Here is a 12676-nt window from a genome sequence, read left to right as displayed (position 1 = left end):
GCATGTCTTGAATGAAAAGAAAAAACAAAACCTCATTATGATTTGCTGCTTTAAATTAAATAAGCAGGAAACGCACACTTTAAAAAACAAATATCTATACGAAAGGGAATTTCACAGTTATTTCATCTCAGTTAGATGATTAAACAGAAACGTTCAGAGTTAAGCTCTTCTGTAAATATTTTGACAAAGGTGAATGGGTTTTTCTTACGCAATTTCAACAGATCAAGAGGAGCTGTGAAGCATCTGTCTGGGTCAAAGGTCATATACTACAAAGCCAAAGCGTAAAGTGTGTTTGTTCATTGATTTTATGTAACATAAGTATAGATTTGTTAGATGATGAAGTTATATGGACTTGTCAAATATAGAAAATCGATCCACGTGGTGTAATCATTAACGAACCTGCTGTTGTGATTGTTTGACAAAATCCAGTAAAAGAGTTTCTTGTTACATAGTGTTATCATCGGTTCCCTCCAATCTCCCAATCGCAGCATTCGGTGGGGCTCTGTATGAAATCAATAAGAGGACGCGTCTGCTGCTTCGTTGGTGCATGGTAGAATTAGTTGTCCGTGATGTGAACTGACCAAGGCACTATAATCAGCTATCAGGATATTTTAGCAATTCCAAAAGGTCAGTTTGAACATTTGAATTATGAAGTAAATTTCAAGTAAACATCATAATTAATATGATAGTGAAGTTTGGAAGGGGAAAAATTATCATTTAATATGTGGATTATGGCGAGGGTGTTTTTTTTTAAAGATCAAAATCATTCTTTGTTTCAGTGCATAGTAACTGCATTAACCCTTCTAATTATTTAAATAATCATGTTTTCGTCTTAGGACCTGGCATCTGCAACACAAATGTTTATCGATCAGGAAAGATGATGTAGCTTTAATGTCCAGTTCAATGTAAAATCGCAAAAAAAGGCTAAGTGCTCTTATAAAATGATTATTGTTATTAGGAAAATGTACTTGTAGCCTTTTCTCGGTTTATTACGATGTATAGTGCTTTTTTATACTGCCATTTAGCTACCCGTATTTCAATGAACGAATGCTCGAAATTAATCACCTGTTGATTTCAATAATTTCAATCAATCACCAGCGAGCTGTTTTCAGGCATGTTCGAAACAAATCAACTCAACAAATATTATGAAGATTTTAAATTAATGAATGTATATTCCACTTTGTCATCAAGTCAAACATTATATTACTTATTATGCACATACTAGTAGTTAAAAATAAATGCAAATTCCTATAATTGGAAAATATATAAGAGGCAGAGGGGATGCATTCTTGTAATTTTTATTTGATTAATTAGGCATTCGTTGCTTTGACCCTCAACCCTCGTCGCTTCCCATTGTCTTTCAGTAAGATTCGGGTAATAAATTAAAGGATGTCATTGTATTTAAAACTTCGTTAATAATTGAAAAAAAAAGTGTTAAAAATTCAAAGTTAGTATAATACATTTATGTGGAGGGAGGCGTAATTAATTGGTAATCATTATTTTTGACATTGGGTATAAATTGGAAAAAAAAGTTGTTAATTAATGATCATCTATTGTAGACCCATTTAGTCGCGTTAGTCGAGAACCCTCACCACGTCTTCTTCAATGGTTTATCCAATGGTAAATTTAAACTATGCCTCATTCTCGTGTCCGTAATAATTTAAATTATAGTTTATACTGATATGTGACATCTATCTCCTCAAATTACTGTCCTCCACGGTAGCGTAAAGGGTGTAATTTATAGAAGAGTATGCGTGTGTGTGCGTCATAAAGGAACTTCTCCATTTATTATGTTACCACATGCTCAGTCCATACAGTCAGGACAATTGGTGGATTATTATCATGAGATGGTCTTATAAGCCGCAACCCCACCTGCAGGGAACTAGCATGTCAACCCCTCCCTCCCCCCTCAATTTTTGTTTAAAGTAAATTGTCTTTTCTTATGCTTTTGTGTATCAAATCTGTAGAATTCATCTACTTAATTAATTCTTTTTATGTATAATTATGGAAACTTTCTAATTACTGTACTTTATATATAGAAAATATGCATTAATGGTCTGTTTGACCTCTGATAATGTCAAGCAATTCAAATCTAAAAATTCTGACATGCTAAAAGGACATGTCGCTATTGCGTGATCATATTATTCCTTAATCAGGTGTTAACAGGTATAATCATATATAACCAGGGAAAAATTAAGACTAAGTCCAAAGGGTCCAGTAAACGAGCTGAAAATGTTTGCAGCATTAAATCATTCCTAATCATACGATTTCCGTCCTACGGCTATTTATTCTACTATGTTTTTATTTGGTTGAGTGATAAATGATAAGTAACGAGGCACCCGATGGCGTGATTCCTTACGTACTGTATCAGTCTAGGGGCCATGTGACTATTGCATGTCTTGTGTACTCAGCCATAAAAATACACGTGAACTAGTACACAAACAATGAAACTGAAACAGACAAGACAGCGACACTGCTGCCATCGCATGTTCATTTCATTTCAGTTAAATTTATATTGTGCATGGATCATTTGCTTTGCTTTTTTGTATAGCTTTGAAGTAAGTTTAATATATTTTTTTTCACATGTGTGTGCAGAATTTGCAGGAATATGATATGTAATTTACAAATTTTTTATGAATTTTATCTGCTAAAGTTTATTTTACACCGTATATGAATTTAATGCCCTTCTGAGTACTAGTGATCATTATAGAATAGTTTTAAATGGTAGTAATCTTTATTTATTCGAATAGTGAGTATTCAAATGTTCCCATGTTACAAATCTGTTAATTAAAATATAACAAATACAAAATTGAATTTGTATGACGGGGAATGTGTCTTTTTGTAGTCGCGGTGTATAAAATGCATTTTCCCGTCTGAAGTTAATTTTGAACGCAGTGACTCAGACAATCGGCTGATCTTGCACTTTTTTTAATGGGGCTCCAAAAAGGGGTTCGCAATGACTACCAAAATTTGCTGTACGTTTTCAAATAAATAAAAGCCTGGAAAAGATAATGATTTACAGATATATCAGGAGTGCGTTCGCAGCAGGGACCTAGATGGTATTTCTATAAAAATACAGCCTGAGATTGTTAGATCAAATCAAATCGATGAACTATATGCTAGGAACAAACCAAAAAATGGACAAGAATATTTTACACATGTCAAAAAAATATTTTCAGGCCAAAATAAAATTATAGTTTGTTTGGAATTGCCTCCCGCCTCATTGAAATGCCCCCTCCTGAAAAAATTTTATTGACCAAAAGGAGGAAGAATTTTTTATTTAAGGTAAGTCACTCCTGAAATTTGTTAAATCAAGGATTTTTTGAGAAGTATATTTTGGTTAAGTACTGATAAAGTGTAACTCAAAATCGCAAAGAAAATAGGGGGTCAGTGTGCATCCTACTGATCTACGGTACATTTAAGTTGACCTTTTTGTACTTAAATTTCATCTCTTTGGTTAATTACTTTAACCCTTATCATATTTTATCAGATGTAAGCATGGCAATAAATATTATCTTATTTTACGTAAAATAGTTTGAATAATATTTATCATAAAACAAATCTTGCAAATTAATGCGCGTAAATTATTGTGTGACCTTTTTGCACTAAAAAATAACATATTTGGGGTATTAAGAAACTTAATAGGCAATAAAAAATTTTCTTATATCAAACTTTTTACGACTTAAGTGCTGATCAGTCACAAGTATCGAGTAGTTTAAAATAATGAAAGAAAAAGGTGGGGCCAGTGATGTTGATATTGAAATATTTGTCAAAATATGTGATTTTCAGGCAAAAAATGGTGTAAATTTAATCTTGACTTCTTTAATATATTTTCATTTTTTGGAAAAGTTTGTTGAGGGAAGGTGTAAAACTTAGTCTAAAAATATGAATTAAGACCTATATTAAATATTTTTAGCAATATCAAAACGGAAAATATTCTCTGAGTAAAAGTATATGAGGCTAAATTTCCATTACATTAAATTTTATAAATGGGTCATTTTCAAAAAAAGTCCACTTTTTTGTCTTTTGATCAGAAAAATAGGAAAAACATTTTTTAGAGTGAAAGTTTTTTTCCCGTTGGTTAATATACATGGTCATACAGCTTATAAGTTATTTTATGATCATCTCCCAGGTGTTTTATAAAAAATATCCTATGCATTCCGAGTAAAATTTAACAGTAAAACCATGTCACATTAACAAAAATTTTATAACGTGCTTATTTAAATGATAGGGAAAATATTACAATGTGAAGATATGTACAAATTTTGCACCTCATATTAATTGAATTTATTTACAGATTAATTTGATATGATTGTTTTACTTCTGCTGCCCACTAAATACTAGTATTGTGCATTTAACGTTCAGGAAGTGACATGTCCCTCCAGTTTATGTCATTCCTGTTACCAAAAAGAAAATGTTAAAATAAAAGTTATCTCACTTTCCTAGGAACTGTTTTCATGATCCACAATATATCATCATTTTCTGTTGTCTCAAGTTTATGAGCGCCATGATTTGAAAGTGAGTAAAGAAAGGGTTCAAAGGTCGATACGTTTGTCTTATTGGTAGAGTATAATGAAAATATGTCCTATCTGTTACCTTCTTAATATGCAAGTACTCTTTAAATTGTTTATTCTGCTAGAACAATTAGATTAACTAAGCTACAAAGAAATTGTTTCAATGTCTCGATGATGCAAAAAGAGTACGTTATACTAACTAATTGGTGATTTATATGAGAAACGTCCATCCTGTTATTGTCATTCCTGTTACCATTAATATGGTAACAGTAAGGAAAACTGGACTTCATATCTTGAGTTTTAACAATAAAAACAATTACTTTTATTTTTCTAAGTAATATAAGTTTAATAACACATGTTAAAAAACTTCGTAAATCATATTGAAATATGTTAGTGCTTCAAATAGTGCCATTACTACTTAAACATGCACTCTTGTAACAGAATGGACAGAAATTGTAACAGGAGGGACAAATTATCCTGGTATTTATATACCGATTTAAGTTTTATCATTTGTTGTTCTTAAAATTATGAAAAATTCTAAGTTTTGCAACAGCATAGAGTACCTTTAATAAACAAAAATTGAAGTGATAAATATTTTAATAGCACTTTACAATTAAATTTCGTAACAGGATGGACATAAATGTTTTTTATTGTCTCGAATTTGACAGATTTGACAAAATCATGTTTTTATTCTACATTTATTTCTCTTTTTCTAACCAATAAAGTTAAAAAAAAGCCAATTTTTCTTTAAAATGTAGATTTCATTGTCCATCCTGTTACTGTTTTGTCCTTCCTGTTACCCGAGTCCTTACTGTTACCAGTATATTTTCCTAGTTTAAATTGCTTTGGCAGAGCACTGTTTAAATAACTTTCTGTAACTGTTTATTCTAATCACAAAAATAATGTACAAGAATGTTTTTTTCAACTATATCATATAAATATTCAGCAATAAGGCTTTTCATGAAGAAAAACCCATATATTTTGCTTCTGTTTGGTATATGGTAGTTTGACATGCTTTTAAACGCTATGTATTAGATGAATGTCAAACATCTTGGCATTCAATGATATTTTTTTTTCATTTTTTGACGATATACAAAAGATTATTTGATAAAAATTTTGAAATAGAGTTTTACAGCTCTTTTTATGAAAGTAACAGGAAGGACATTAAAATTTAAATGACTAAGATAAAATGTCAATATTTTTTAGCTCACCTGAGCCAAAGGCTCAAGTGAGCTTTTCTGATCACATTTTGTCCGTCGTCCGTCCGTCTGTCCGTCTGTCTGTCCGTCTGTCCGTCCGTCTGTCCGTCCGTCTGTAAACTTTTCACATTTTCGACTTCTTCTCAAGAACCACTGGGCCGATTTTGACCAAACTTGGTACAAAGCATCCTTGGGTGAAGGGGAATTTAAATTGTTAAAATGAAGGGACATATCCCCTCGCAAGGGGAAATAATAAAGAAAAGACAAAAATAGGGTGGGGTCATTAAAAAATCTTCTTCTCAAGAACCACTGGGCCAGAAAAGCTGAAACTTATGTGAAAGCATCCTAGGGTAGTGTAGATATTAAATTGTTCAAATCATGACCCCCGGGGGAAGGGCGGGGCCACAATGGGGAATCGAAGTTTTACATAGAAATATATAGGAAAAATCTTTGAAAATCTTCTTCTCAAGAACTGCTGGGCCAGGAAAGCTGAAACTAATATGAAAGCATCCTAGGGTAGTGTAGATATTAAATTGTTCAAATCATGACCCCCGGGGGAAGGGCGGGGCCACAATGGGGAACCAAAGTTTTACATAGAAATATATAGGAAAAATCTTTGAAAATCTTCTTCTCAAGAACTACTGGGCCAGAAAAGCTGAAACTTATGTGAAAGCATCCTAGGGTAGTGTAGATATTAAATTGTTCAAATAATGACCCCCAGGGGAAGGGCGGGGCCACAATGGGGAATCAAAGTTTTACATAGAAATATATAGGAAAAATCTTTGAAAATCTTCTTCTCAAGAACTGCTGGGCCAGAAAAGCTGAAACTTATGTGGAAGCATCCTCGGATAGTGTAGATTCTAAATTGTAAAAATCATGACCCCGGGGGGAAGGGTGGGGCCACAATGGGCAAACAAAATTTTACATAGAAATATATAGGAAAAATCTTGGAAAATCTTCTTCTCAAGAACTACTGGGCCAGGAAAGCTGAAACTAATGTGAAAGCATCCTAGGGTAGTGTAGATATTAAATTGTTCAAATCATGACCCCCGGGGGAAGGGCGGGGCCACAATGGGGAATCGAAGTTTTACATAGAAATATAAAGGAAAAATCTTTGAAAATCTTCTTCTCAAGAACTGCTGGGCCAGGAAAGCTGAAACTAATATGAAAGCATCCTAGGGTAGTGTAGATATTAAATTGTTCAAATCATGACCCCCGGGGGAAGGGCGGGGCCACAATGGGGAACCAAAGTTTTACATAGAAATATATAGGAAAAATCTTTGAAAATCTTCTTCTCAAGAACTACTGGGCCAGAAAAGCTGAAACTTATTTGAAAGCATCCTAGGGTAGTGTAGATATTAAATTGTTCAAATCATGACCCCCGGGGGAAGGGCGGGGCCACAATGGGGAACCAAAGTTTTACATAGAAATATATAGGAAAAATCTTTGAAAATCTTCTTCTCAAGAACTACTGGGCCAGAAAAGCTGAAACTTATGTGGAAGCATCCTGGGATAGTGTAGATTCTAAATTGTAAAAATCATGACCCCCGGGGGAAGGGTGGGGCCACAATGGGCAAACAAAATTTTACATAGAAATATATAGGAAAAATCTTTCAAAATCTTCTTCTCAAGAACTACTGGGCCAGGAAAGCTGAAACTTTTATGGAAGCATCCTTGGGTAGTGTAGATATTAAATTGTACAAATCATGACCCCCGGGGGAAGGGCGGGGCCACAATGGGGAATCAAAGTTTTACATAGAAATATATAGGAAAAATCTTGGAAAATCTTCTTCTCAAGAACTACTGGGCCAGAAAAGTTGAAACTTATGTGGAAGCATTGTTGGGTAGTGTAGATTCTAAATTGTTCAAATCATGACCCCCGGGGGAAGGGCGGGGCCACAATGGGGAATCAAAGTTTTACATAGAAATATATAGGAAAAATCTTTGAAAATCTTCTTCTCAAGAACTACTGGACCAGAAAAGTTGAAACTTATGTGGAAGCATTGTTGGGTAGTGTAGATTCTAAATTGTTCAAATCATGACCCCCGGGAACTAGCGAGGCCACAATGGGGAATCAAAGTTTTACATAGAAATATATTGGAAAAATCTTTGATTATCTTCTTCTCAAGAACCACCGGGCCAGAAAAGTTGAAACTTATGTGGAAGCATTCTTGGGTAATGTAGATTTTAAATTGTTCAAATCATGACCCCCAGGGGAAGGGTGGAGCCACAATGGGGGGATCAAAGTTTTACATAGAAATATATAGGAAAAATCTTTGAAAATCTTCTTCTCCAGAACCACTGGGCCAAAAAAGCTGAAACTTATTTGCACATGGAAGGATCCTGGGGTAGCTGATTTCAAAATGTCTTAATTATGATCAGTTGGGTGGGGTGGGGATACATAATGTATTACAAGGGGGAAATCTGGTAAAGAACAGAATGGTCAAAGCTTCTCAGGTGAGCGATGTGGCCCATGGGCCTCTTGTTAAAAGAAATATTTTCTTTTATGCAATGCAGTGGATTTTAGGAGTTTATTACTATATCATTCAAATAAAGTTGAAAAAATCATAGTAAAACCACTTTCATTTTTCAAAAATATGTCATTCAAAAAATAGACTTTTTTTGAAAATGACCCATATGTGTAGATTTGCAGAATTTTCGGCTAAATATCCTTCCACCAAGAGAAATAGTCCCTCATAAATCTTGCTTCTTTGTAAATTTTTGAGCAGTTTTTTCATTGAATGTTAAAAAATTTACATTGTTGAATTTAAATATGTTATAAAAATTGAATTTTAATAAGTAGTTTTGAAGTAAAAGCTTCTGCGTGAACTTTTCTAAAAAGCTGACGAGTGACTTACCTTAATTAATTTTTTTTTTGCCCATTACATGTATCACATGCACCACACAAAACACTGAAATATAGTGTCAGATTTATGTAAAATTACGTTTTCAATTAAAAAAAAAATAATTTCCCTCCCTTCCTCCTGTGTCTGAAACCCTTCAGGCGGCAATGCAAAACAAACAATTTTTTAAGGATGGCCTCATTTTTTTTTAAAATAAAAGTCTTGTTATTAAAATCGGGTTCAATATTACTGACGACATTATTACGTCATGAAAGAAAAAAATGACTGCTTTTGTTTTCAGTTCACTGCCTCACAGAAGGTATGTTAGTTTAATTAAAGACCATATTATTATGCATTAATCATCTAAGACAGCCGTTCAGAATATCATATTATAATAGCATTTATAATTGGTGAATGCCTAATTCATTAGGAAATCGGATTTAAAGTAACACGGTATCTAGGAAAGGGTCATAATATTATCACTATCAGTTCATTGCAATCGATGACAATCGATCTACAGTTTTGTTTTTTGTTTTTTCAAGATGAATTTTACATATTCGTTCGGATATGCGGTCTTTTTTTTTTATTAATTGACTGGGTCGTGTCCCTCCGTTTTATTTTTGAGGAATGCTCGTGTAACAAAATCTCTTCAGACATCACCCTGGATAATATAGAGTAGATCAGTCATTTTGCAGATCCGATTTTTTAGGCCTATATCGTCGTTGCTACAGTACATTTACAAGACTCGAGAAATCCCCATTTTTCTGTCAAATACATCGTTTTTCCTTATTTATGATCTTCATTATAAAAGGAGACAGCATTACATCCCCCGGGAAGCATTTGAAAGCTCTGTGTCTCAAAAGTTCAAATTTCACTGAATTAACATTAAATTGTTTACTTAGAAATCGAGTAGCCAGCTCTCCTTAGTTGGTACATGCAGTTGTCAGTGAGAAGAATTAAATCTGTTATAAAGCAAATAAGTCCCTACAGCATCAGTCTTGCCATCGTTGGGACATACAGAAAATTAATAGATTTGCTCTTGTGTGTACAATCGATAAGGTTAAGGACTGGACCAGATTTATTTCAATTACATGTGCTAATGTTACAGAAATGCATGATCCAGTCCATTGTAATCTATATAGAAAAGTAGGCTGGCATAGCCTAAGTATGGCAATGGATGAAAGCTCTACATCCACTTCTATTTACAGTAATATTGTTGCATCTGAACCATAGTAAATTTATTGTATTTTGTCAAAATTTCAGAGTAAGAAAGATCGAGAATTTATGGGAGGATGACAATCAAGGAAATCTACAGCTCACGTGTTGAGGAAGATTTCCTCCCCCCTCCCCAGACGTTACAGACACTGGACACTGCGGCATCAAAGAGAATGGCGGACATTCTCACAGAATCAACCTTCTCTGGCTCAGTTACAGAACAGACGACTCGTATTCCAGTGTTGACTTGTGAAAATGGAATCCTTCCTCAGATTAATTCACTGAAAACGAAACCAACAGTGACGACAAAACAACGTCAGAATGGACATCTTAGATCATATTCAGGAACGCAGCATGGACGTTCAAATCAGCAAAAGCTTGACATGGACTTAAGCTTTCAGCATGATAAACACTGGATGGCCAAATTTTACGAGTCTTTTGAGGACCCGCCTCTTTGGACATCTATAATGACGTATATTAGTTTTCTAATACTCATTCTTGTGGGACATGTACGAGAGTTTCTGAAAAAGCTAGGAATTGGAAGAGTTAAAAACATATCGGAACCTAACATTCCGGTAAATCTCCCTTTTTATTGCTCCTTTTTTTTTTTATTTATTTGTGTTTTTGACAACCTTGTATTGACCATGGCCAAAATATATGGCACAAAATATATGTGTACTTCTGGAATATTGTTTTAATTTCCATTCATTGTATAATGCCATTTCTTTTATGATACATGTATTTAGAAAAAAAGGGGGGTTAGAAGAAGCTATGTTTTGATTAGATCGTATTTACAATTTTCTTTAGAATTTTTTAAATATTACAATTTTGTTAATTCTAAAATGCAATTAAAAAACGATCGTTTTGTCGTTTTAATACTAAATTTAAGCGATAAATAAAATTAACCGTTTTCCAAATTTTCTAGGCCTGGTAAGATTGTAATCCACAAGTAATACCCTTTTTGAAATTTTGCATTGTATATTGTATTTTGAAATTCGAAACACAAAAAAATTTAAGTACCTCCTTTGAGTCTCATTGTAACTTTCTGTTTCCCCTTGTAGGGATTTGTTCCCCTGTACCAGACCTGGGAAAGCTTTTATCACTGGTACATCTTCAGAAGAGGCAAGGATACACTATACCGGACTATATGCAGTGTTCCTGGAGCAGAGATGGACGTCATGGATCGCGTAACCGACGATCATTATTGGACATTCCGGTAATACTATTTCTGCACGGAGAGCTATCTACCCAGATCCCCTCTTCCACATTTTTTTCACGTTTTTGAAGTCTGTCTTTTATTTTATAATCGGAGAAAATGATTTAGGGTAACCACAAGAAATTTTTTTTTATCAAGTGAAGAGAATTTTTCTGCAGAAAATTGAAGAACTTCGTCATTATTACATACCCTACAATAATTACAACTTTGCTCTAAATACTTCGTTTAAAAAATTGAAATCAGTTGTTTTTTATTCATTAGAAGCTACAGGCATTTTGCACTCCTTTTTCACCCATTTTCTTCAAACAAATACGCGTATTATGTAATCCTGGATACAAACACCTTGGAGATAAGAAGTCAACATTTTTGATTCAATAATGCAGTGAATTGATTTCTTAGATATACGGGGACCTCTACTAGAGCCATCAACTTTGGGTCCTACAATTACCCGGGATTTTCTCAAAACAGTGGACCATGTGCAGAGGCTGTAGAAAAGACGGTCGAAGAACTGGGGAATGCCATTTGCGCTAGCAGACAAGAATTAGGTACAGGAACAGATCTTCCCAATGAAGTAGACAAGTTATGTGTACTTGTTAAAGTTTCTTTGTAAATTGAGATAATCATACTTCCTTTAGTTTTTTATGGGTTTTTTTCCGGAGGGGGGGGGCTGTTTATCGAGGAGCTGAAAAATTACCAATGAATAAGCTAATATAACTGAATTTTCGGTGATCTGCTTTGACTTTATTTATTTCAATACTGAATAGAAATATATATTGTCAAACTTTCACTAAGGTCCACAATCTTTTAAACTTTTAACTGCATTTCATTTATTCACAGGCTATCTCCAGATTCACAAAGAATTAGACGAGCTTGTTGCCGATTATCTAGGTGTTGAGGCTGCAATAACAGTTCCAATGGGGTTTGCTACCAATTCTATGAACCTTCCAGCACTTGTGGGCAAGGTAAATAAATATTTACTGAAAAAACAGTGATAACATGTGCTATCATCATTTTGGTCTTGCATCAACATCTTTATCGTTGTTTCTGACCAGTCTATTAACTCTGTGCAAGCAAAGGGAGAAAGTAGAAATAAAACTAAATCTCCTGTATGTTTTCTCAACCTGCTATCTCGAAGTTGCTGAGATATTTGATCATCTTTTCATTTTCTAAGTAATATATTTACAAAGTCAAATGCACTTTCTCGGACACCCCCCCCCCCCCCCTTTTTAGAGACGCATTTAGCCAAGACAAGGAATTTTAAGAAAAATACAGGAATTTTATGTTGCAAAAAGACATTCAGAGGTATATAGTGTATATACTAAAAAAAAGATTTTAGAATGCCATATACTAGTTTTTATAGTTACTTTAATTTTGTGTACGTTATGTTGGAGAGAATTTTCGTTCCAATATAGATAAGTAACTTGTTTTACAACCACAGAAGGCCCTGCTTGTGTATGTAGTATTTCTTCTGACGCTGGACACCCTGCATGAGCCTGTGTTCTGTTCTGTTTATAACCCATTCATGAAAAAAAACTTAATCATTCAAGAAAAAAAACTTAAACTGCCATTCCATTAAAGTACATGTATTTAAAAAATTATTTACACTACTCATGTGCGATAAAACTGGAATCTACTTTATACAGCGTGATACCCGGAAATGAATATTTGTTTGATCAGCATTCAGCTAAG

The 12676-nt window shown here is 33.9% G+C and overlaps 1 protein-coding gene across 1 annotated transcript; it reads left to right on the top strand.

Moving 5' to 3' along the window:
• Positions 1–309: 309 nt before the first annotated feature.
• Positions 310–11949, top strand: LOC134273016 (serine palmitoyltransferase 2-like; the record flags this gene model as incomplete). The annotated part of the gene is made up of 5 exons (XM_062755190.1): positions 310–627; positions 9820–10346; positions 10833–10987; positions 11387–11532; positions 11825–11949. Coding segments are annotated over exons 2-5 (924 nt in total), but the record flags the coding sequence as incomplete, so codon positions are not given.
• Between the last annotated feature and the right edge of the window lie 727 nt (positions 11950–12676).

This window comes from Saccostrea cucullata, unplaced genomic scaffold (assembly GCF_032062105.1).
Source record: "Saccostrea cucullata isolate Sc308-1 unplaced genomic scaffold, CSIRO_AGI_Scuc_v1 ctg14200, whole genome shotgun sequence".
Taxonomy (NCBI): Eukaryota; Metazoa; Mollusca; class Bivalvia; order Ostreida; family Ostreidae; genus Saccostrea; species Saccostrea cuccullata.
This window is presented reverse-complemented; position numbering and strand designations above follow the sequence as displayed.